This window comes from Chrysochloris asiatica, unplaced genomic scaffold, assembly GCF_000296735.1.
Source record: "Chrysochloris asiatica unplaced genomic scaffold, ChrAsi1.0 scaffold00076, whole genome shotgun sequence".
In the NCBI taxonomy this organism is placed as follows: domain Eukaryota; kingdom Metazoa; phylum Chordata; class Mammalia; order Afrosoricida; family Chrysochloridae; genus Chrysochloris; species Chrysochloris asiatica.
The window spans coordinates 12,921,510-12,947,988 of NW_006408594.1; the positions used below are offsets into that span (position 1 = coordinate 12,921,510).

The 26,479-nt window shown below is 45.0% G+C and overlaps 1 protein-coding gene across 2 annotated transcripts in view; it reads right to left on the reverse strand.

Annotated features, from left to right (window-relative positions):
• Positions 1-26,479, reverse strand: part of RFX4 (regulatory factor X, 4 (influences HLA class II expression)) — a 222,706-nt gene that overhangs the window by 37,420 nt on the left and 158,807 nt on the right. For both annotated transcript variants that reach the window (XM_006865252.1, XM_006865253.1), the window contains 5 exons: positions 18,502-18,602; positions 16,401-16,459; positions 12,592-12,736; positions 7,998-8,092; positions 7,444-7,561 (listed from right to left, as the gene is read on the reverse strand). In XM_006865252.1, the coding sequence (XP_006865314.1) occupies positions 7,444-7,561; positions 7,998-8,092; positions 12,592-12,736; positions 16,401-16,459; positions 18,502-18,602 (518 nt within the window). The remainder of the gene's footprint in view (positions 1-7,443; positions 7,562-7,997; positions 8,093-12,591; positions 12,737-16,400; positions 16,460-18,501; positions 18,603-26,479) is intronic.

The following is a 26,479-nucleotide window of genomic DNA, read 5'->3' on the forward strand; positions in this document are numbered from 1 at the left end:
ACCATCATGAAAACGAAATGAAGTCTGTGATTTGTTGAATGTTCTCAACTCACAATAAATTACTAAAAAAAAAAAAAGAGAGAGAGAGAGAGACAGAAGGAGATCTTGTTGTTGTTGTTGTTGTTTGGTAACAAAGTGAATACCCTGTAGAGAACCAGAGCATTTCTTTTTTCTCATGAAAAACTTCAAACTTAAGAAAAAATTTTTTAAGAAACACCATGTACTCCCCACCCAACTTTATGAAGTTGTAACATTTTGCAAATCACCACCCCACTTTATGAAATTGTAACATTTTTAATGTGTGAATGAAATCTTTACAAATAAATGAAGATAAAGAAGTGCCTGCCTCTTATGTTCTCTTCCTTCTTCCAGTTCCTCTGCCTCCTTGTCTTCATCCCCAGAGGTCTTGAATTTGGTATTCATCACTTCCTCGACTGCTCACTGACAGTTTGGAGGTTAGGGTTGGCACTCTCTAAAATTCGGCCACTGAAAACTGTATGTTGCAGAGTTGTATTCGGAAACACAAGGGGGGTCACCATGAGTCGGAATTGACTTGATGGCAACAGTTTTTCCTTTCTAGATAGATATTTATAATTTTTGTTTTCAAATGTGATAGAAATGATGTCACACTTTACACAGTACTCTACAGCTTGCTTTGGACACTTCTCATTTTAGAAGAGATCTACACTGACACACGTAGTTCCAGTTCATTCATTGGCCCTTGTTTGAATAGATCACAAGTTATTTCTCCATTCTCTTGTTGATGGGATTTCAGTTGTCTCCAACTTTTCACTACTAGAAATTCGCTGCGATGAACATTTTTGTAACTCTCTCCCTGTGTCTAGAAAGTTGAATTGCTGGGTCTAAGAACACATGCATTAGACATTGCCAAATTGCTCACCAAAAATTATTTACAGTCCAACTGGTGGGATCTAGAAATTTACCATTTGCCTGTCCAAAGGGTGTGTAGTGGTACTGTCTTTTAAATTTGCATTTCCATAATTATTAGAAAGGTGTACATCTTGTCATATGATTATTGAAATCATCTGAATTTACTCTTTTGTGAATTGCTTATTCTTAATCTTTGTCCAATCATTTTTCTATTAGGGTTTTTTTTAAAGCATATTTAGAGGAGTCCTGGTGTGGCACTGTAGGATAAACACTAGACCGCAAGGTTGTTTTGAACCGCAAGGTCAGCGGTTCAAACTCACCAGCCACTCCTTGGAAACCCTATACAGGGGCTCTATGAGTTGGAATCGACTTGATGGTACTTAACAAAAACAACATATTATAGTCATATTGCTGCTTATATGCCTTGCAAAGTATCTTCTCCCTTTGTATGGCTTTGTTTGCTTTGACTTTGTTTATGACACACTTGCTAAACAGAAGCTTACAATCTCAAGGTAGTCAATCTTGACACTGTTTTCTTTTTGATTTGTTCCCTCCCCTGCCTTTTTTTTTTTTCTTCCAAAAATATCATTTCCTATTCCACAGTCATAAAGACACCACTCCATGTTTTCTTTTACAAGGTTCTCGACCTTTCTCCTTCTTTTTGGCATTTAGGTGTTTATTGTTAGCAGCTGTTGGGAAGGAGTCTAATTTCATCTTATTTCCCCTAAAGCATTTGTACCAGGCCCATTCTCTGAGTCCCCACTCGTTTGTAGTGTTGTCTCACACAAACCTCTTGTGCTGTAGGCCAGGGACCAAGGATCTGCTGAGCTGGAGGCAAGCTTCCTGTTCGTCTGTCTTGGGCATCACTGATGGGTTTCTACTCGTAATTGTCTAACACTGTTAGAACACCACACTCTTTTAATTACTTTATAATAATCCTGAATATTATGTATGCACCTTGCTTTTCGTTACCCTCAAAATGTTTTTCCTTTCTTTCCTTCTTTCTTTTCTTGGCCCTTTGCTTTTTTCAATCACATGTTTTAATTGACCATTCCATGGTGAGCAGACCTCACTAGTGCTGTTGTCCCCCAATATATACCTATCTCCTGCTTGACTGAAAATTGGGCCACGAGGGTGAGTTCTTTTCCAGACGTGAAGGGCTGTAGTCTCACTCAGGTTCTTCTAATCTCTTTCTAACCAATAAGCCTGGTCTTTTTAAAAAATAATTTTGAGTTTCATTCCATATTTCCCCCCTGAAACCTTCGAATGTGAACCCTTTCAGAGCAGCTGGTAGTGGTCGCCAGGCACCATCTAGTTCTTCTGGTCTCGGAGTCGTGGAGACTGATGCTCATGTTTTACATTAGTCCATTGAACTGTTAGTAGATTCCAAGCATCTTCGTTTCTCATCAGCCTTCTTTCTTCTTCCTCACAGGGTGAGACCAATAGCTGTACAGTGAGTGGATGGCCGCTCATGAGCTTTTAAGATCCCAGATGCTCGCTACTCACCAAAGTAGAGTGAAGAACATTGTCTTTGTGGACTGTGTTATTCGGGCAGCTATTATTATTGAAGACAGTCTAATTACTGTCTAATTATTGTCCTCTCCATTCATAGCATAACAAAATTTTAAAACCCTTAATCCATCAATATGGATTTCTTTTAAAAGCATCAGTGTGGATTAGGCAAATTTGTCTAGCCCTTTTAGGCCATGATTCTGTGGTATTTGTCTTAGTTGTTGTTGTTGTTAGGTGCCATTGTTTGAGTTGATTCCAACCTATAATGACCCTGTATAAGGTTTCCAAGGAGCAGCTGATGAGATTGAACTGCCGACCTTGCAGTTCAAATGACTTTGCAGTCTAACACATTAGCCCACAGCAGAAAAAGCAAGTATTTCATGTTTTAGTTTGTTGTTAAGTGGTATTGAGTCAGATCGGACACACGGGATCCTAAGTAGGGTTTCCCAGGCACTGCTGGTGGGTTTGAACTCCCCATTTTGTAGTTAACAGTCTAGTGCTTATCGTACAGTGCCATACCAGGACTTAGGTTTTGTTGCGGTACCTGATATCATATCCAGCATGTAAATAGGCCTTCACTGCATGTTGTTATAAATTATTTGTTGTTTTTATTATTGTCTTTGGGTGGTGCAAACAGTTCGAGTCCACCCAAAAAATCCTCACAATTTGCTTTAAAAAAAATCACCCGTTGAAAATCACCCAATGGAGCACAGTTCTACTCCGAAGCACATGGGGTCGCTGTGAGTTGGAATCAACTCAATGACAACCAGCTCTAGGAAGAAAGGTAGAAGGGGTCGTGGCAGTGGAGCACAATGGATGGAGCAAGAGCTTCCACCTGAGCAGGAAGATTCTGAACTGAACTTGGCCTGCCACTTAGCTGTGAGTCATGGAGCCAGTCCCTCCTCTCTCTGGGTCTCTGCTTCCTCGCCTGAATCAATACAGCAGTTGCCATTCAAGCTGATTACAACTCACAGCAACTTTATGTGTTTCAGAGTAGAACTATGTTCCCGTAGCATTTTCCGAGGCTATGACCTTTCAGAAATAGATCACCAGGCTTTCTCCTACTCTCCTGAGTGTGGGGAGAGTTAGTTTGTTGTTAGGTGCTGTCCAGTTAGTCCCAACTCATAGAGACACTATGTGCCAAAAACCAAAATACTGTCTGGTCATGCACCATCTCCACAATCCTATCTATCCCATTGTGGCCACTGAGTCTGTCTGTCTTGTTGAGGGTCATTCTCTTTCTTACAAATACTTCTCTAAGTGTGATGTCCTTCTCTAAGGACTGATCTCTCCTGATAACATGTCCAAAGTATGTTAGACCAGGTCTGACCATCCTTGCTTCTAAAGAGACTTCTGGTGATACTTCTTCCAACACAGATTTACGTTCATTCTTAAGGCACAGCATGGTGTAGTCAATATTCTTTGTCAACCTCCTAATTCAAAAGCATCAATTCTGCCTTGATCTTCCCTTAGTCATTATCCAGGGTGGTCCTGATGTGGTGCTGGAGGATAAGCACTGGACTACAAGGTCAGTTTGAATCACAAGGCTTGAATCACAAACTCAGTAGGCCACTCTTCGGAAACCCTACGTAGGAGCACTGAATCAGAGCCAACTCCACGGCACTTAACAACAATAAATAACAATTGCATTTATTGCCTATCCTTTGTGGTCATATGAAGCAGTTGAAAAGACCATGGCTTGGGTTAGGTGCACCTTAGTCCATCAAACTGATATCTAAGCTTTTCAACACTTTACAGAGCTCTTTCGTTGTACATATGCCCAATAACAATTTGCCATTTGATTTCCTGACTGCTATTTCCATGGGTGTTAATTGTGGCTCCAAGTAAAATAAAATCCTCGACAACTTTAATTTTTTCCTCTGGTTATTATGATGCTGCTTATTGGTCCAGTTGTAAAGATTTTTTTTCTTTACGTTGCGGTGTAATCCATCCTGGAGTGGTGCCGTAGGATAAGCATTGTACTGCTTAACCTCAAGGTTGATGGTTCAAACCCACCAGCCATTCTTTGGAAACCCTATGCAGGGTCACTATGAGTTGGAAACAACTCAATGGCACTTAATAACAACAACAATCTGTACTGAGGGCTACCGTCTTTGATCTTCATCAGTAAATGCTTCAAGTCCTCTTCAGCTTCAGCAAGTGTTTGATGGGGACCTCAGTGAAACTGCGGGTGTCCAGTTCCTACATCTTAGCAGGCTCTGTAGAAAGGAGATTCAGCTAGGACATCCAAGTAGAGAGAAGTGGTCAGAAGGGCTCAGAACCATCTCTCCTTCATAGGCTGTTCTTTGACACCTGCCCACATGACTTCCCAGGCCCTGCCCGAATGGGTGAGCCTTTGATGCGAGGCCAGTAAACACACATCATGGACAATGGTGGGCAATCTGGCCCCACCAGCTGTCAGACTTGGGCCTACTTTTTCAACTGTTTTATGCTCAAGGGCTTCCTGGGACTTTCGTTTCCTTTGGAAGCTTTCCTCACAGTGAAATAAAGGGGTTTCATGAAAACAGAGCCAAAGGGCCAAAGCACCAGCAGTAACTTGGGACCCAGGTAGCGTGTGAACTGAAATCAGACCTGTCAGCAGGAAATATAGGTGCTTTTAAAAAATCATGTCTTCAAATTAGAAACTTGAGTGTGTTTGGCTCTTTTAGGACTGAAAGTTCATTGCCTGCCTGGGCTACCTTTGCTGACTAATTTTTGCTGGAGACCGTTGCTTGCAGAAGCAAAGAAAGTCTGACTACTTGAGTTCACAGCATAGTGTCTTTCAGTGCAAAGGAATTAGGGAGAAAGGAGTGAAAAGGAATTAAGGAGAAGAAAGGAGTCAGCTACCTTTGAAAGAGGCTGTTCGGGGAAGAGGTGATAGAGACCCGCAAGGGATCATTGTGATATTCCACACGATCATTGTGATGGTCAGCCTTCTCCGCTAACACACAAACTCCCCACCCATTCACAGAGACAAGGATCGTGTTGGGGGTTATAAGATAGATAGAGCTGGCTCCAGCAGTTGGGGGAGGGGGCCAGGGAACAGAGGACTCTTTTTTCCTAATTAGCTGTTTTCATACAGGGAACACATGAGCCAAACACAACCACCAACTGTGTCTTTGACACGTACAGGCAGAAAGGGGGAGCTGAGCTTTTGTCTGCCACAAATTCTTTCAACTTGTCTGTTACCCCCAAGCCTCAAAACTCAACAATGAGTCAGATGAGGGAGACCATTTCAGACTGTTTGCTTAAAAGGTCTTGGAGACAGGTATTATTTATTTCAACCCCTTCTGGGCTGAAAAATCCTGTAAAAGTGAAATTGGGTTAATGCTGTTTTCTTTCCTATCTAAAAGTTTTGTGATCAGATTTTGTGACCAGCTACCTAAGTTGCCACCATGTCTGAAAATAGTATGTTGTTCAGAAAGACTGAAGTACTTTTTAAGGGGCCATATTTCTTAGTAATAAGTCTAACCTAGCCATAGAACCCAAATCAATCCACTGTCCAAATTTCCTTTGTCACACTGATTGGTGACTTACAAAGATATGAAATGCAAAGTATACAGCAAAAGCACATTAGTTTCCCTGACTAATGAATGGAAATTGACAATATACTTAGCCAGTGTAAGAATCAGCCAATTGAAGAAAAGGGATACATCAAGGAAAGAACGCCTTGATAGTGTGTGATATTGTGTGTGTGTGTGATACTGTTGATTCTTTCATTTCAAAGCATTCAAAAAAACCTCAAACTTTTCCAGCCACTCGCTGCAGTAAAAGCAGTGATGCAGGAATGATTTTCCCAGAGCCTGAGCTAGCGTGTGCTACCGCTAACTATGCTGGGTAGGCTGGAAGTCATCAACATGCCATGCCAGACCTGATGGTACTGCCCAGGTAGCAGACACCAGAACATTTCCATAGACTGCTGCAAAAGAGTTTTCATGTGTAGCCATGGCGTAAGCAGGTTCAGAGAACTTCCCAAATGCGGAGATGAAAGAAACCTACAACAAAACCTGTCTCCCGTTGGGGCAAACACAGTCTTTCAGGGACAGAGCTGTTTGGAAAAAATAGTGCCTTCTTTGTTTCGCCACATATTCATTCTGTTGTATAGCACAACTGGAAAATGGTGACAAGACCATAAAAAAGCGAGATGGAAAAGTGTCAAATTAAACTCTGAACAAACACCCAGAGCTGATAGGCTTAACTGGAGATAATGAGAAACGGAACCACATCTCTACTTGCAAAGTAAAACAGAGAACTGAAGCAATTACCCAGAAAAAGGATCAGCAGCCCCGTGCTGAAATGCCTAGGAAACTAGGCCCAAGCGTTTAGAGATTTCAAATGGCTGGATAACGCCTTAGAGGCCCACCTTACTCAGCTAATGGTGAACTGGCCTCAATGCAGACTCCTTCCCAGTGAAAAGGAGCTTAGCGTTCACCCCAACTCAGCCATCAGCTGGCTGCCACTGAGAATGTTTTAAGCATCGCTGTGGGCAGAGATGTCATCGAGAGGAGTTGGGGTGGGGTGTCTCCCAGAGATGATGAAAACCCAAGAGAGGTTAGCAAACGCAAAAGCGGAATCAGAGCAGATGCCCTCTTTGGATGAGGGTAAGCTCCTTAAGACAACTTTAGACAGTCTCCCCACCCCTGGGGTGTCAATCATGTCATTTGCAAATATTCAAATAAAAATTTCTTCTCATGTGGGGCATGAGAGGTGAGGAGCACAACTCTGGAATGTTCCAAGATGAACCTATAGAAGTATGTGCTGGGGACAGCGGGCCAAAGAGAGGCACAGTCACACCCTGTAATCCTCTTTAAACTCAAATAGTACCATCCATGTATTCAGAGTTGCATATATATATAACCTTTAGCATGCGATTTTGTCTTTCTCCCTGAAAATCCCAACATGTCATGTCCCCTAGAACAGATGTGTCTCAGGCGATGTCTTTGTGGCCAAGAAAGACTGTGTCACTGACTTCAAGAAAGTGCGCTCAATTCATAATGCCCAGGGGGGGAAAGTGTCTAGAGCTGAGGGCAGTAGCCTTACCAAAGCTGGGAGCACTATGTAAGGTCATGTCCCGGATCACCCTTGTGCCAAAACAGGACCACATCAAGAGGAACTGCTGGGCCACTTTCTTCAGAGACCCTTGTCTCTTGGCAGCAACCTACAAGAAAGTGCCTGGTTTTAGTAGTGGTCAACTTGACCTTTCATCTATCAGTGTCTCCTTAAAAGATGACAGGAAAGCTTATGAGTCTCCAGGGTCAGTGCCATGGAGCAGTGGCTTTTGACTTTTTGTTTTCAGTGGCAAAAATATACTTTGAAAAATGAAATATTAGGCAGAACCCCAATATACACAACAGATAAAGGAGACACTAATTTGGTTGAATCAGGGGTAGGAGACTCTGAGACCAGCTACTTGCTGTCCCCCATCTTCTCAGGGACCCATCACCACCTCCACATCCACCACCACCACCAAGCCTCTCATTAGAATCCTAGGGCTCTGTGACAACTGAGGGCCGTTCTAACAGCTCACTGACAGGCTCTGTATTATCCACATGTTGACAACAGTGAGTAGTGGAGGGCAGCTCCAGTCAACCCACCTTCACAACACATCGGTCCACCATGGTATCCAGCCACTCAATGTAGGAGTCAATGGGAGACTGCTCTTCCAACAGATGGTCAAACTCTTGATACACTGTCAACAGAAGAGAAACCGACTCACATCGCTGCAGTTGTGTTTAAACAGGGCTATGTCTCAAACAAACAAAGAAATAACATTCATTTTATAGAATAAAGTTCTAAAAATCTTATCAGGGCATTCAAGATTCTGAAATATGCCCTAACTTACCTTCACAAGCCCATCTTCCATCCCTGCAAACACTTGCCATTCCCCTACAAGCCCCAATGCATCACAGCCTTTGGCCTCTTCTTAGGCAGTTTTTTTGTTTTTTGTTTTTGCTGGAATGGTCTTTACTCTCCTTCTCTCTGGTTCTTCATGGACCAGCGAAATGACCCTCATCGTAATATCCTTGTAATCTTACCCATGACCCTTTCCAACACAACTTATCACTCCTCTACAATCCCTGGGCTGTGTATTCTTTGAAATTCAACCTTCATTATAGCTTTAATACCATTGTACCATAGTTAGGTGTGTGTGTTTCTCTATGCACGTGTATGCCCGTATCTATCTTCTCTCTTGTTCTTGTCCATTATATGGCGCCTTTATCTGCAATACAACTCTTACCCAATAAATGCTTGTATGAATGAATGAATGGGCAGAGGCACTTCTGTTCTCTGGCTCTCTGTCCAGCGGTAGGGCCTATGAGACCACTAAATGGTGCTGGACCACAGATATATTGGGCAAGTGGCCCAACCGGCCTCTAAGTGCACAGCACACAGTAGGTGCTTCAGGAAAATGAGTCTGTTGGATAGATGATGCAATCTCTCTCGCTACTCCTTGGTTTTCTTATTAATTGATTGGGGAGCATCACACCGTTTCACAGCCTGTGTCTTCAGCTGCAAGTCAGATAATGGAATCTAGAAGTGCTTTGTAATCTAGAGAACACTTGAGAAGATGTGAGAACTATCGCTGTGGTGATCTCCACTGTGAAACAGTCTCTTCTCATTGAATCTTCTGTGTCTTTGTGTGTAAGCGCTCAATAAATCAAGGTGTAACTCAATTTCCAAACATTTCTATCATTTCCTTTTGTTGTTAGGTGCCATCGACTCATAGTGACCCTATGCACAACAGAACGAAACACTGCCCGATCCTGGGCCAACTTCACTATTGTTGCCACGCTTGAACCCATTGATGCTGCCACTTTGCCAATCCATCTCGCTGGGGGTCTTCCTCTTTTACTCTGACCCTCCACCTTACTAAACATGATATCCTTCTCCAGCAACTGGTCCCTCCTGACAATATGTCCAAAGATTGAGAGACAAAGTTTGGCCATCCTGATCTCCAATGAGCACTCTGGCTATACTTCTTCCAACACGGATCTGTTGGTTCTTTTGGCAGCCCATGGCACTTGCAATATTCTCTTCCAATACTATAACTCAAAAGCATAAATTCTTCTATAGTATTCCTTATTCACTGTCCAGCTTTTGCATGCATATGAGGTTATTGAGAATACCATGGCCTGGGTCAGGTGCACCTTAGTCTTCAAGTTGACATCCTTGCTCTTCAACACTTTAAAAAGTTCTTGTGCAACAGATCTGCCTAATGCAATACATCGTTTGATTTCTTGACTGCTGCTTCCATGAGTGTTGATAATTGATCCAAGAAGAATGAAGTCCTTGACAACTTCAATTTTTTTCTCCGTTGATAAAAATGTTGTTTATTGGTCCAGTGGTGAGGATTTTTGTTTTCTTTACACTGAGATGTAATCCACACCAAAGGCTGTGCTCTTTGAGACTGTCATCAGTAAGTGTTTTAACCCCTCACTTCCAGCAAGCAAGGTTGTATCATCTGCATATTGCAGGTTGCTAATGAGTCTTCCTCCAATCCTGATACCACATTTTTCTTCATAGGACCCAGCTTCTCAGATTATTTGCTCAGAATACAGGTTGAATAATTATGGTGAAAGAATGCAACCTTGTCGCACACCTTTCTGAATTTTGAACCATTCAGTGTTCCCATGTTCTGGTCAAACAAGTACCTCTTGGTCCAGGCCCAGATAGGAAGCACAGGGAGGAAGTAGGATAACTGCTGTTACAGGGAGGGAATGTCATCATAGAGCTGAAACAAATGTATGATTTGTGGACTATAAAGCTGATGATCTTGCCTGTAAACTTTCATTCAATTCCCAATTAAAAGTTAAAAAATAAAGAAACTCAACATCTAATTCCTCTAGAAGAATACCTTCAGAGCTTAGAGGGCACCCTGCTGCCCTGCACTGAAAGGAGCTTGCAGAAGGAAGCACCCAATGGTTCTTTTGCCTCCATGGTGATCCAGCAGAGGCTTGGAGCGTGGTTTCTAAAGCAAGAAACCAGGTGACTGAATCTTTTTCCTGTGAGTTGGGTCCACACAGAAGGGAGACAAGAGCTGAGTTTTAAGCTGCTCAGAGTGATGAGCAAGGCCAGGAAGTTGGCTCACCCTGGGTTTCCATTCATTTTACTGTCACATCTGACTGGTATGACGTCCGAGCCAGATGTGGGCTGTCCATCCATCTTCTAGTAGAAGAAGCAGAAGAGGAACATGATTATGAGAACTTGGAACAATCTGGGAACGTCTGAAACTTGCCCACACTTGGGTATTTTCTCCGTTGAGTAACCAGCAATGGTACCTAGAGGTGATGCTGGACTAGGCTTGGGTTCGAGTTCCAGCCCTGTGGCTTAGTGGCCTTTTGACCTTGGGACCAGTTCACCAGTTCTCTGAAGCTGAGGAGTCTCCTCATCTGTCAAACGGTGGTGACAAGAGTGTCTTTCTCAGGTGGTTGATGTGGAGATCAAATAGGATCATATAGGGACCAGTTTGGCACAGGACCTGTCATAGAACAGGTAGTCGAGACACTGAACAGTTATTTTGGTGATGAGCCCTAAAACTCCCAACAGGGGGAAATGACTTTGGAGACATCAAGAAGGGGAGGAGCTGGGGTACTAGGTGCCACTTGGGACCTGTCCCTAGAGAAGAACCCAAGGAGTGGAGAGATGTCAGGGAGCCAGGGAAAGCTGGCTGGGGCTGCCAGAGAGGAAGAAATAAAGCTGAGGTAAGCCTGGAATTGACCAAGAAAAAGGCCTCAGGGAACGTTTCCATGTCATCTGCCCTTTTATTTTCTCTGGTAATACTTCATTTTAATGTTTGGTTGTCATTGAGAACTCTCTGCTCTAACAATTTCTCCATGCATGTCCATCTGCTTTAGAAAAGAGTAGAGCGGGAATGAATTCTGGAATAAGAACATTTAAATCCAAAGACCCTTCATTGTACAGTCAGTTCCCACGCATAGTGACCGGACATGACAGAGCAGAACTCCTCCCTAGGTGCCTGGGCTGCAAACATTCACAGAAGCAGCATGCCTCATCTTTCTCTCCCAGCGCGGATGGTGGGTTTGAACCACTGATCTCTCCATTGCTTTGACCACTATACCAGGCCTCACAGGAACATTTTTGTTGTTAACGTGTGCTGTCTAGTCTGTTCCGACTCATAGCAACCCTGTATAGGGTTTACAAGAATGGTTCCTGGGTTTGAACAGCCAGCCATGCGGTTAGCAGTACAGTGATACTGCTTGTCCTACAGCCCCACACCAGGGCTCAGGAACATCTTAGAGAACCTTATTTGCTTATAAGTACCACAAGCTTAGATGAACTGAAAGTTTTCCCTCCAGACAATAGTGCACATGATGGAAATCTAAGGAGACAGGAGCTTTTAGAATAACGCACGGTTATTTTAAAAGACAGCCACTATGAATGTCTCCAAACACGCCACTTCTACTCCCATGATTCCGGGGCTCATCTTGTTCAGAAGGTGGCGATGCAGCAATCTTCCTGGGAGATGCTCTCCTCATCGTCTTTGTCTGAGAGCTGGTGGGGGTGTATTGACTCACCCTCTGGCTCTCATACTCCCTGTTCCATTAGACTGGACGAAGGAAGAACGTGGCCTAGAGGTGCAAAGCCAGCATCCCTAGACTGGGAGGTGGCCTGGGCAGCAGACTGAGGTGGGCGTTTGAGGAATGAGGATGGTGTCCCCTGGCCCTCTTGTACTTCTTTACTGCTAAGAATAAGCATCCTGACCTTACCATGGTGATATCAGAAGCAGGGTCCCTGCAGTAGACATAAGTCTTCAGAAGGAATCACCATCTGCCCCCTTTCTCAGACATCTTACTGACTGAGATGGAAAATTTTACTTGACAATACGTGGGCTGACTCAGAAGACCCTCCTCTGAAAAACATACAGTGTCTCCACTGACTTCAGACTGACATATCCTGAGAGGCACTAATGTCACCTCCGTGGAACTACATCTGCATTCAGGATCACATGCAGGGTCTTTTGCATGACATTGTGGGCTGCCCAGTTGCACCAGAACCCTTTTCCCCCAGCAATATTGACACATGTCCTCTTAAATAAACTAAGCCTTCCATCTGGGCAGACCCATTTAATAGAAACAGTGAGGGGGAGGGGGAATGCCATTGGAATATTTACCAAGGTCTTATTAAAAACAAAAACAGAAAGACACAATCTCTGGTGGAACAGCTTACACTGGATGATGAGTTTCCGGTGTTCATCGCGAGAGTCTTCCATGGTGTACAGGGTTTGCTTGGTGATGCTGTTCAAGTCTACGTTCCTCCAGTCCTCCAGCATTTGGAACGTGATGTCTGCACTGTGGATCACCGTCCGCGATGCCTATAATCCAATCCAATCAACTCATTAGCTCCTGGGTTGGTACATGAAATCTCTTCACTTTATTTCCTTTTATGCCTCTTTAATGCATCTGGTTTTGGTGTTTTGCAAAACTACTTTGAAATTAAGGGAACACACAGCTTCAGGAAATCAGCAGCTCACTCCACAAAACTCAAAAGACCCCCGTAACACTATTTTACCTTGTGGTTCTTTCCTCATATCTCCTCCTCAACAAGAAACTACCAAGATGGCCCAGGCCAGACCAAGCCCAGCTGTTCCCATCCCTTTGGTCTTTATTCCGTGGAAAAAATGGAATGAAGACCAGAGATCTGTTAATTTTTTTATGTAAACTGTGGGAAGAAAGTTCTGTGCTTAATAACCTAGGTGTCCCTAGCGTCTGAGAAGCAACAGGCCTAGATTTAGGAATGTCTCAGCTATCTGGGACAGTGATAGACTTACAGTACAGAGCACACACACACACACACACATATTGTATGTCTTTTAAATGGGGGCAGCAAACTCTCACTATTCACTCACTGCCACTGAGTTGGTTCCGACTCACAGGAGCCCTGTATAATAGGGAGAAAGCTTCATCTTTCTCCTGAGGAGCCTCTGATGGGTTTGAACCGCCGACCTTGTGGTTAGCAGTCCAGTGCTTATCCTACAGCTCCACCAGGGCTCTGAAACCCTCATTAATAGAACTGACATTTACTAGTTGGAATAACACTTGGAATAATACTGAAAAAAAACAAAGAAGCATTTCTAGGACCATTTCCTTTTGGTTCATGCTTTTAAAAAATAGTCTTCAATAAAGTAAAGATTTCAGATGCAAGTGGACATGATAAGCTCCCTAATGCTTGTGAATTTCCAGCTGCTGGAAATTTCCTGCTGACAACCCCTGGTCAAGCCCAGACTTTTTGAACAGGACTGTATTCTCACTTAACTCATCTTACAAGTCTTTGAATGTTCTCTGAAGGTCACAGAAGCCTCGAATGAGTTGGGTCAGTCTCTCACAATACTAAAAACAACTAGGATCGGGGTTTCCAAATTCAAACTTAAAACCCCCTGCTGTAGGGCTGATTCTGACTCACAGCAACCCTATACGACAGAGTAGAATTGCCCCTATGGGGTTCTCAAGGCTGTAAATCTTCACTGAAGCAGTCGGCCACATCTTTCTTCCAAGGAACCGCTGGTGGGTTCGAACCACCCAACTTTCTGGCTAGCAGCTGAGCACTTAACCACTGTACCACCAGGGCTCCTTTAGATTCAAACACACCAGGTTTAAATCTGGCCTTGCTGCTGACCAGCTGATCCATTTGGGGCAAGCAAATAAGTCTTTGCTAACTTCCGTTTCCAGATCGGAAATGGGGTTGTAGTGGAACCAGCTACATCTCTTAAGGGGGGTTGCTGTTGAGGGTTTTCTTGAGGTAATGTTTGAAATGCATCATGCACCAAGTAAGAGCTGAAGAAAGATGACATGCGCTGAATAAATGTGTGGAAAACTGAGAGGAGGAGTATGCGTGTGCACTTGTGCACATGTGGTGGGTGTCAGCCTGACTGAAGTTGTCTTCATCTACACACACACTAAGGGAACAAAGGCCCTTCCTGGGCTGCTGAGGCCCAGAAGGAGACACCACAGCCATGTCTGGGCCCCTGACAAGACTCAGAGAGTGCTCCCAAACTGAGGAAAGAAACGAAAGGCCAAGCTGACAAGGACCCCAGGAATATGGCAACTTCCTTGCTTTGCAAACACTCGTTGTCTTCCCTGAGTTCCAGTATTCTTTGAGGCCTTGTCCCCTCCTCAGAGCAGTGTCCAGGCATGGGCTCTGCACCAGGCACTTGGACCTGGAAGAGTTTCCTCTGGTCACCATTCCTCCAGGAGCAGTGAGGGGTACCACGGTGGAGCTTTCTGCTTCCTGCTATTGGCTGAGAGCCTTCCTTCAGGCCTTCCTCCCTCCCACCTTGATCTTGAATGACCAGCACCAATCCAGAACCAACAGCACTTTACAGGAGAGAGAGCTTGCCCATCAGAACACACGAAGAAGCAAGTCGGTGACATGTAAAAGTGAGGTGGGCCAGGCGCTGAGAACGTGCCCTGGGGATGGAGCCTGAGCCACCCTGCTGGTTACTGTCCTGGGAAATGCAGCGCTTCTGGGATTCCCCTGAAGCTCTAAATTCCAACACATGTGGATTTTTAGCTGTTCTCTCTCAGTTTTAAATGTTGTCCACCAAGTCAAAAAAAAAAAGTTTGGACATGTGCCGTTAAAAAATAATCATAACCACTGTGCATCTGAATCTGAGGGCCAGAGTCGGCCTGTGGCCACCAGCTTGCAGCCTCTGAACTTAAGGTCATTAATACTTACCTACCAGCTGTTCTGTGGGAGAAAGATGAGCCTTTCTGCTCCCGTAAAGATTTACAGCCTTGGAAACCCTGTACAGGGTCACTATGAGTCGGAACCGACTTCACGGCACATAACAACAACAATAACTATACTTAAATGAAATGATAATGAACCACCTCTGTCAGACTTCAGTTCCCCTCAATAAGGTAAAATTGAAATAGAAGAGTGAAGTTCTAGGGCATCAAGCTCTCTGACTATTCAAGGTGTAGCCATGGAGGAGAGAGGGGCATGCAGTGAGATCTTTCACTTTTTAATTCAGTTGTTGTTTTTGCTGTTGTTAAGCGCCATCGAATCGGTTCCGACTCGTAGTAACTCTATATTGGGTTTCTGAGGAGCGGCTGGTGACTTTGAACCACCAACCTTGAGGTCTAGTGCTTACCCTACGGCACCACACCAGCACATTTTGGTAATGTTCAAGACATTTTTATAGCAAGTATATTCCATGTAACATAAATCAGGAAAAAAATGAACAAACCTGGGCATATACTTAATACTTGGACTCTTTTGATGTTCATCCTCTTAATCTGTTAGACTCTTTTACTGCAGAGGTTCACAACCAGAGGTGGTTTTGCCCTCAGGCTGCATTTAGCAATGCCAAAGTACATCCTTGGCTAAAGTACGTCCTTGCCAGAGTACAGCCTAAAGCACTCAGCTGCTAGCCAAAGGGTTGGAACTTCGAGTCCACCCAGATGTCCTTCTAAAGAAAGGTCCTGCAATCTACTTCCTAAAACCCAGTTATTGGAAACCCTGTGGAGCCCAGTTCTACACATGGGGACCATTCACCATGAGTTGGAATCAACTCAAAGGCAGCTTGTTGGTGGGTTGGTTGGTAGTTGGACATTATTGTCACAAGTGATGGGGTGGGAGGAAGGTGGAACTACTGGCACCTAGTGGGGACAGGCAAGGGATGATACTAAATATCTAGACGGCAAGGAACAGGCTCCCACAACAAAGAAGTACCCACCCTACAATGTCAAAAGTGCTGAGGTTGAGAAATCTTGATGTAAATTAAGGGTAATATAAAGTTGTGGACCTACAACATATCAGAAAGGTCAAGGGGCAACTAAAGTCAGAAATCATTTTGTACTGTTTGTAGTTAAAGCTGTTTCGTGATTGGCTTTCTTTGTTCCTTATCTGAAGATTTTCACTATAGGACTGAGAGTGTACTATTAACCACATGTCCTCCAGGGAGTTGTTTTTTGTGGATTTGACCTTCACTGGCAATGATTCAGCAGTAGTTAAAATGCATGACGTACGACAGCTACCTGGCAAAGATGATTTAGTGATGTTTGCCGTCTCAGAATCTGGGAGAACCTTCTCGACACTGCAAGAAGAAAAGAGTTAGTTTTGAGATAATTGCATGCTTTATGGCCCAGCCTTGGATTTTTCCAGGGGCACATTTCCCTTCTTGGCCTAAAGTTTTCTCACTGTCCAACCCATTTTCTATACCCACTGACCAAAACCAAATCTCGCCCTGGATTCCTTGTTCTCCCATTTGGACTTTGAGAATCAGTTCCCTCAGGGTGATATTTGGGGTCCACGTTTCAAAGTCATGCACATGTCACACTGGCAGGTGTGAGAAATTGTGGCGCCAATCAACCGTGAGTAAAAGCAATTATTGACTTGTCTTTCATTTCACTAATTACAAGCTCAATCACTATTCCCCATAAAGAATTGCAAGAATCAAATGAGAGCTTTGAAGAAGCCCGTTTTAAAAAAGTACTATTTCTAATGGGAAACAGGGATTGAGCCTCAGTGGCGTGGGGTGCTAGGAGATGCTTCTTGACGAAGCACTGGGCTGCACCTTAATGTCACTTTGTGCTTAGAGTCGGCCCGTTGGCCAAAACACATAACCCATGTATGTTTTTGGAAGCCCCGTGCAAGTAGGAAAACTTCCTGTTATCTTCCACTCACATAAACTGAGAGAAGCTAACAGGCTGACATTACTTAAATCCATGGATTTCCAAAAGGCAGGGATGTGCCTGCCCAAGGTCTTCATTCTTCCAGAGTTTTGGGGGTGGTGTTTGTCCAGGCCCTTACATGTACTCCATGTGCACTCCTAAACTTCCTCCAGGCACCCACAGGTGGCAGGTCCAACATACTTCCTCACCATTGACTTTCAGCAGGTTTGTTTTGTCACCGTAATTAAAATGGGCGCGAGGCATTCGGCTCATTAATTTCTGAACAGGCCAACAAATAGGCAGACATTTCCCTTGGATTATTCTAATTTGGACTTGGGGCCAGCTGGGTTTGAAAAATAGGCGTGGGGTGGAGGAATATTGGTGGTAGTTGGGGGTGGGGGGTGGAGGTTGGGCAGATGAACTTCTAATTTTCCAGGCCGATCAATCGTTAATCCTTCTCCTTAATTACTTTTTCTTTAACTTTGTGATGTGGAATTTAGTGCTCATGGAAAGAAAAGAACTGAGAGGCGTGAAATAAAGCAGGCTTTATCAATAGGTGATGGGCCCTGCAGGCTGCCTCAAAGCGAGTCTGAAAGGGCCCCCTTTGCCTGTGGGGAGAAGGTAATTTGATCTCCTTGGTTTTCCTCGCTGGACAAGAATCGTTTGGACCAGAAGTGTGAGCTGTATTCAAATGAAGCTTTAAGAAATATATATCTCACAACTTAGAAATCATTTCATCTTCGTTTAACAGCAACAAATGGGTCTTTGCACACAAGTCTCACCAGAAGGCCCATCCTGACAGAAAACAACAGAATCTGTTTTTCTCAGACTGAAAGAACACTGGGGAGTGAGCAATACAGATCAGCCAAGAAAAGACTCAAAGTCTCAGCCCCTTCTGAGAAATATTAATTTGGCTTTCTTATTAGACAGGGGAGTAAGTACCTGAACCCTTTAAGTTGTCTCCTACTCCCACCATCTTGTGGGCAGGGGCTTTGTGGCAGTCTCAGAGCTTTGGCATCAGATGGCACAATCTTTGACTCCTGGCTTCTACTTACTGGCTATGGGGTGGCGTGACTCTGGGGAAGTTTCTTTGTCTCTCGGAGCCTCATCAATAGAATAGGGAAACTCTTTCCTTCACCACCCCACAGAATGTACAGAGTGTGGTAGTGATTAGCACAAACTTAGGTGTCAGACAGACAGACCTGGGGACAAATCCTTGCCCTGCTCCTTACTGTCTGCCTCTGTTGGCTCCTTTTCTGTATGCGCCCTCCACAATAAACATTGTATGAGGATTACGTAGGGTAACGTGTATAAAGTTCTTATCATAATACCCAGTGATTTATAGGCAAAGAGCGAATTATGGGTAATATTATTATTATCTTATTAACACCCTGTGTCAAATGTTTGTCAGTAAAATATGATTCCCCCCTTCCCCTCTGCTGCCAAGCTCACTTTTAGTACTTACGTTCAAACTTGATGTTTCGCAGATTTTCTGGGAGGTCATGGAGAGCCACTTTCAGCCACTCATCCAACTGCTTGGCAAACTTTCGGATCACCTGAGTTAAGCTACAAAGAGAAAGGATGCATTTTAAGGATGCTGTGTGGATTGCATTTCCCCTGGTCACTTGTGTTAGGTGGCACCCACAACAGGAGAGGTCTGCTGTAGGCATCCTAAGTCCTGAGAAGCAGTATATCGGGGCAGAGCTGGTCGACCAGGATGATGTAGCAAGCATAGGGTCGCAGGAGAAGCCAATGAGAGCCTTGGCTGCCTCCAGAACTTGGGCAAGCAAAGTTAGGTCCTTCTTGTTTTTAAAGAGCTGCGTGTGAGACAGTGGGCCCAAGAGATGCGCTCTGCAATTGGTCTCTTCACACTGCCAAAACCTTTTGTCTTGTCCACGTCCCCCAGCCAGGCAGGAACCCTGTCTGCAGTACACGGCCATGCCTGCCCACCAGCTTGGACTGGACTGGCAAGCAAGAGCATATTTAAAATAGTCAAACAGCCTTGAGATGCGCCTTGAAGCCAGATCAGGTTTTGAAAGTCAGGCTCCAGTTTGGGCTGAGAGGATGGTGGGAAGGGAGATAACGAGGGTGTGGGGAAGATGGGGCTTTGGAGTAGAAAAGACATTGGGCACCATTTCCAGATTCTCACCATCAAAATCATCTCAGAGCTCTCAGTCCAATTTTCTCCGCGAGGTTCACGTTGACCATGCCAGCCACAGGAACCTCTCCTGTGTTGACCGCCTTCTACCCACACCACTTTGACAACTTTGGTTCAGTCTCCCACCAAGTCTCTCCTGTCTGACCATGGTCACCAGCTTCACCCTTTGAGCAATCCTGCCTCATTTCTGTGATCACTCATACTTCCCCGTTTCACAACTCTCCGACCTTTCCTGTGACCCTCACACTTCCTACTGCTCAAGGAAAACACACCACAAAGGAAAAATGTCATGGACATTCTTCTATTGAATGGATCATCTTCCCTCCTTCCTGACAGGATAAAGAAGTAATCTGCCTCTAGTCCAAAGCCAAATCTCCATCCCACCCGCTCCTGCCTTCTCAGGAACATTACATTATTGACTATTCTTTCTCCGTATTTTCATCTCCCTCCCCACTGGATCATTCCATTCCTCTCATCGTTTAATGTGTTCAAGAATGTCTCACCTTAAGAAAATAAAACCTAATTAAAAACTCCTCAGGTTACCACACTCCTTCTCTTCCACTTCTTCACCGCCCCTTCACTCTTCCGCTCACTCTTTGTCCCTCAGCCTAAATAGCTCTCACCAGGCAGCAACCGGAAGCCATGACACCAAACCCAGTGGGAGCTTTCAGGTCGTCATCTGGCTAGAGTTCTGGGCACATTCCATTCTGTTACCTACTTCCTCCTTCTGAAATGACTTTCTTCCTTGGATATTTGTGGCCTCTCTCATTCTTCTGGTTGTTCCTCCTTAGTCACTTTTGAGTTACTCCTTCCTTCCACTCCTACTTGGCCAATACACTCTTCAGTTCTTTATGTCTAGTCTTGGGCCCTCTCTTCTCATCACTCTCAATTCCTTGTTTTCTCAATGCACACACCTCCAGTTACCATCCACACTCATTGTTATATCTCCAACCCACTCAGAGTTCCAGACCAACCACCCACTATATATATGAAAAAGTCCCAGAGGCATGCCAAAGGCAATGCCCCAATGGAACTCATGGTGCCCCTGGCCCACCCAGTCCCAGTCTTTTTCTTATGTGTCCAATTTCAGGGCCTGCCCCATCTTCCAGAACATTTTTGCTTTTAATTTTATTTTATTATGAAAAATTTAAAGCATAACTCAAAATAGACATAATAGTATACGAAAACTCCCTTGTTCTCATAACCCACCTTCAATAATGAACAACATTTCACCAGCTGACCACCACGTCGATTCTGCTAGCTAGTCGATTCTGACCCATGATGAAGTCATGTGTCAGAGTAGAACTGTGCTCCCTAGAGTTTTCAGTAGCTAATTTTTCAGAAGTAGCTCCCCAGGTCTGGCTTCTGAGGCACCCCTGGGTGGACTGGAGTCTCTAACCTTTCAGTTAGCTACTGAGTGCATTAACCAATTACGCTACTTAGGGATTCCTTAACCTGTCATACCCTAACTTTTTCTGGGTCAAGTGTTTTCAGCAAATCTAATTTGTCATGTCACTTCATCCTTGAAAAAGTCAGTATGCATTTCTGAAAGTTTGAATATGTATACATATGTGTACAGATACACACATACATATACTCCTACAACATGCCATTAGTATACTAACGGAATAACCAGTATTCACATACCTGTATTCAGGTTTATCTATTTGTCTCAAAGACATCTTTTAGTTATTTGAATCAGGATCCAAACATGGTTGACACAATGCATACAATAAATACAACATGCATTTTTCTACTTCTTGTCTTTTTACATTTAAATCCTATTTCATGCTATTGACTTATTGGTAATGTGGTACAATTTGCTTCTTGGAGTACCCCCACCCCCGACACACACACACCATTCTGATTGAACTGAATACATCCTTGTAGGGCCATTTAACTTGTTCCTCAACTCTGAACTCTTCCTATAAATTGACAGGTCTAAAGACTCAGCGAAATTCAGCTGTAATTTTTGTAGGCAAGAAAATGTCACACTATTCTTAGGATCAAAACCAGAGTCTTCACCACAGCTCCAAGACTCCAACCCTAGGCCACCTTGCACTTCCTCCATCCACATTTTGGCTTCAGGGTTCTGCCCTGTTCTCTCCCACCTCAGGGCTTTTGCCCATGGCGTTATCTCAGCCAAGAGCTCCTCTGCCTTCTTCACTTAGTCAACTCTCATCCATTCCACACATGACATGCTACTTCCATGGGGAAAACTAGACGAGGTCTCATCCCCATATTCCTCTTGACCAAACCAAATGAAACTCACTGATGTCAAGTTGATTGTGACTCATAGCTACCCTAGAGGTCAGAGTGAAAGTGACCCACAGAGTTTCCTCTGGAGTCCTGGCGTGGCGCTGTGGGTTAATGCACTGGACTGCAAAGTTGGTTTGAACTGCAAGGTTGGCAGTTCAAGCTCACCAGTTGCTCCTTGAAAACCCTGTACAGGGTCGCTATGGGTCGGAACCGACTCGACGGCACTTAACAACAATAACATAAGGTTTGAAAGGCTTTAGGGAAGCAGACTGCCCCATCTTTTTCCCATGGAGCAGCTGGTGGGTTTGAATTGCTGACCTTTCAGCTAGCAGGTAAGCACTTTAACCACTGTGCCAGCAGGGCGCCTTATTCCTCATGAAGAGCTCGGTCATCGTTACCCTTTGCAATGACAGGCAGTTCCTGAGTTACTAACAAGATCCACTCCTAAGTGTACCTTTAAGTCAAATCTGTGGGTAAGTCAGAACAGGTGCATATGCAAGAAAGAAGCATTGGTGGCTTGGTGGGATAAGCACTGAGCTGCTGACTGTGGAGTCGGCGGTTCAAACCCACAAGGCTCTCTGCAGGAGTAAGATGAAGCTGTCTCTGCAGGAGTAAGATTTACAGTCTCAGAAACCCTAAAGAGCAGTTTCTCTTCTATCTTACAGGGTCACTTAAGTCAGAATCGACTGGTAGTGGGTGGCAGGGTTTGGGCTCAATTATTTCAAGATGAGGGCAAATTTGCAATCCTGCTGTGGCACTGTAGGACAAGTACTGGACAGCTAACCGCAAGGTCAGTGGTTCAAATCCACCAGCCGCTCCTCGGGAGCCCTATACAGGGTCTCTATGAGTCAGAACTGACTCGAATGGCTCTTAACAACAACAAAGGGCAAGTGGAGTGGCTCTGCTGGATAAGCACTAGATTGCTAACTACAAGGTCAGCAGTTTGAGCCCACCAGCTGCTTCACAGAAGCAAAAATGAGGTTTTCTGCTCCAGCAAAGTTTTACAGCCTCTGAAACAGGGTCACTATGAGATGGCAACCAACTTGATGACATTTAACAACAGCAACAGAGAGCAAGTCATTCTGTAGATTAGACTTCCACTCTGTAACCCGAGGGCTGCCTGTACACACTAACTGGGGAATCTGATTAACGTGCATCTTCCCCACTAGACTGTCAATTCCATGAAGAGGGCAGGGGCTGTGCTGTTTTGTTTATCACAGTATCCTCTGCACCTAGCAGTGTACCAGCCCTGTATGAGGCAGGTAAGAAAAACATGTTAAATGAAATGAATGGATGAATCGCTCCCAGCCCTCAGATGGACAGACCTCAGCATACTCCCCACAAAGACGCTGCACAGATTGTTCCTCTCCGTCCCACCCCATTTAGTCCTCTGACTTCAGCTCCTCCCACTCTGCCCAGCTTACTCCAACCCCACAGTGTCAGCCTCCTTCCTGCTTCTCCAGGACCGTACCTGCCTCATCCAGGGCCTTTGCACCTGCTGTTCCCTCGTCTGGAGAGCTCTTGACCCAGATCATCTCATAATTCCCTGCCTTATTAACGTCAAGTGATGCTTCTCTGCTGCCAGTAGAGTATTTAAAATGTCCAGTCTCCCCACTCACTCAATACTCTCGAGCCTCCCACCATCCTACTATAGGCTGAAAGCAGCCTATAGTAGGGTAATGCTCACAGGTCACTGCAATTGTCCAGACAAGAGAGTGGTCAGGATGGAGGTGGTGACCATAGCACTGGGGAGATGTGATCAGATTGAAATATTTTGGAGCTAACAGGATTTCCCCATGAGTCGATGAGGGTTGTGGCTTGGACACTACACAGGTTGCAAAAGAGTCTTATCAACCTGGAACCCCCAAACGTGACCTTATTTGGGAAGAGGGTCTCTGCAGGTATAATTCAGAGAAGCCCCATTAGTGTAGGCTCCAAACCTAGTGACTGGCGTCCTTAGAGGAAGTAGACGAAGAGAAGACCCAGAGGTAAAGATGCCATGTGAAGACAGAGGCAGAGATTGGCATCCTGCGGCCAGAAGCCATGACCTGCCAAGGTTTGCCAGGAGCCACCAGAGGCAAGAGAGAGAGGACTTGTCACCGGCGCCCTCAGAAAGATCATGGCCCTGCTGACATTTTGCTTTCAGGCTTCTCATCGCCAGAACTGTGAGCGAATGCATTTCTGTTGTTTGGAGGGATGCAGTACTGCATGGGTGTACGGGGAAAGACTGGAGCCAAGTGTGTCTTCCTGAAAGCAGAGGGATATACGAGGGGGCTTCACAAAGTTTGTGGGGACATTCCACTGTCTGTTCATTCCAGTTTTCCACAAAGTTTTTAACACCCCCTTGTATGTCTTCTCTGAGCCCATCAGAGAGTCCCTCAATTACTAGCTGAAAGGTGGGTGCTTCAAACCCAGCCAGAGGTGCCTTGGAAGACAGACCTGGTCATCAGTCTCTGAGCGGTCACAGTCCTGTGCAGCACCTGGGGTGGCCAGGGTTAGAATTGACTAGACTACTTTGAACAAAAGTGAGCTTAGCAGACTGATAACGCCAGCAGTACATGCCATGGAATCAATCATAATTCACGTTAACCCCATGTGTCCAGACTGTGTCCCATAGGATTTTCAACGGCTGATTTCAAGGTGCCTCTGGATGGTCTCAAATCTCCAAGCTTTCGGTTGGTATTCCAACACATTAACCATTTGCACCATCCACAGACTGATACATCCAAATGCAAGGCCATTGAGTCGATTCCTACTCATAATGACCCTGTGAGACAGAGCAGAACTGCTCTGTAGGGCTTCCAAGTCTGTAAATCTTTACGGAGCAGCCTGCTCCATCTTTCTACCATGGAGCAGCTGGCGGGATCTAAACTGTAGCTAGCGACTGTACCAAAAGTGCTGCCCATGTAATAAAGCTAATGTTCAGAAATGGTATCCATTATTAGCACACTGGGTCAGAACACTTTCCAGAATATTTGGCTGATCTTGCCATAGGTCACAGTTTAGAGATACTGACCAGGGTGACCATCCACGGCAGCCAATATGTCAGGGAGGGTGGCCTGTTGCTATCACCCTGGACACTGAGCAGTGGGTGGGGTGGGAGAGCACTCTGTGTCCAAAGCAGAGTAAGCGGCAGGACCACAGACAGTGCCTTTCACTTGGTGCCACTGTTTGAGTTTGTGAAGAGGAAGAAAAGCAGGAGGAATTCAGCTCAGAAAGGATTCTATTTTGGGACTGGGAGTTGGAACTGTCAGACTTTTAGGAGTCACCTGAGCAGGTGAGGAGCTGGCCTCCCACAGCCTCTGGGCATGCTGACCATTATGATCCTCTGGAGGTTCTTTCCTTCCTTGGTGTCCCAACCTCCCTCTCTGCCGACTTCGGCCTCAGCTCAGTCTCCCTCCTCCACCCAGCTCACAGCTCTTGTCTCCAGCATCTGAATTCCACACCCTAACCCTCTGAATGACCTCCAGTTCCAACAAGATAATTACCACAGCAACATCAGTGTTATTAGCAGCTACCTTTTAATGAGTGCAATGTGCCAAGCCCTAAAAGCTTCACACATATTTTCTGATTTAATCCGTACACCAGCCCTACGAAGTAGGTGTTATTGTAAGACCTGACAGAAACACAAGAAATCGAGGTTCAGAGAAGTTGCCCCAATCTGCCTGTCTCCAAAGCCCGGCCTCAAAACCATTATCTTACTGTGGTCTCGGGTGATGAGTGTACTCACACAGGTGTACAGCTAGATGCCTTACTCCCCCACCTGCAGACAAATACCATCTGCTTTTCTCACCAACACTGCTGTTCTTCCAGCATCCCAAATTCAGCTCTCAAGATTCTCTTTGCTTCTTTGATATCTTACTCCCAATGCCCATCCAGCACCTCTATCCATGTCTACTCACCCACCTACCAACACACACTCACACAGAGGAACGCTAGTGCCACTGTGGGTTAAGAACTGGACTGCTAACTGAAAAGTTATCTGATCAAAACCACCAGCCGTCCTGAGAGAGAAAAATGCAGCCATTTGTTTCCATAAAGATTTATTATCTCAGAAACCCTAAGGAGCGGTCCTACTCTGCACCTTTAGGGTCACTGTGAGTAGGAATCAACTTGATGGCAGTGGGTTTATAAATACACAAGAGGGATTTTTAAAGTTCACGGAAAAATGGAATGAGAAGAAATGGAATTTTTCCATCAACTTTTTAAAGGCCCCCCCAACCCCCATTTACTTGTTTGGAATTCTGGTGTGGTGCCTTAGGATAAGCACTCGACCTCAAAGTTGGTTGAACCACCAGGTTGGTGAATCAAACACACCAGCTGCTCCTCGGAAACCCTATGCAGGGTCGCTATCAGTTGGAACCAACTCGCTGGCACTTAGCAACATACTTGGTCACTTGGGTCTTCATTGTAGCCTCAGCCCTTCCCATCTCGGCTTTTCAAGATGCTCCCTCCCAAACTTCTAGCCTCAGACCAAAAGGCACCTCTTTTCTCAGGGAACCTACCTTGAGCCCTTGGTCATCACACCGACTCCCATACCTTTCTTTGTCCACTGATGTAGCTGCCTAACATGCCTTCTTACGTTAGCTTGGACAGCGGTTACAAACTGCGACCACTGGGCCGAGCTCACTTGGGTGTTCTCTGGGGTGAAAAGTCCACGTTTGGGAATGACTTACCTCTCTAATAACTAAGAGTAGACGATTCATGATTAGCTCTAGGATAGAAACCCAGGGTCGTTAAGTTGATTGTGACTCATAGTAACCCTGCTGTTGTTAAGCACCACAGTCGGTTCTGACTCAGCAATTCTGTATGGGGTTTCCAAGGTTGGAACTGCTGACCTTGTGGTTCGCAGGCCAGTGCTGACCCTACGGTGTCACCGATGACCCTGAATTTCAATAGGCTGTTTTGAGTTGGGAAGGAAGGAATGGGACTGAGTCTCATTCAGATCTGCCTTAGGTTGTGAATGATGATGTCCGCAGCCAATTCTCATCCCCTCTGGCGAACCACAGGGCCTGGCCCATGGAAG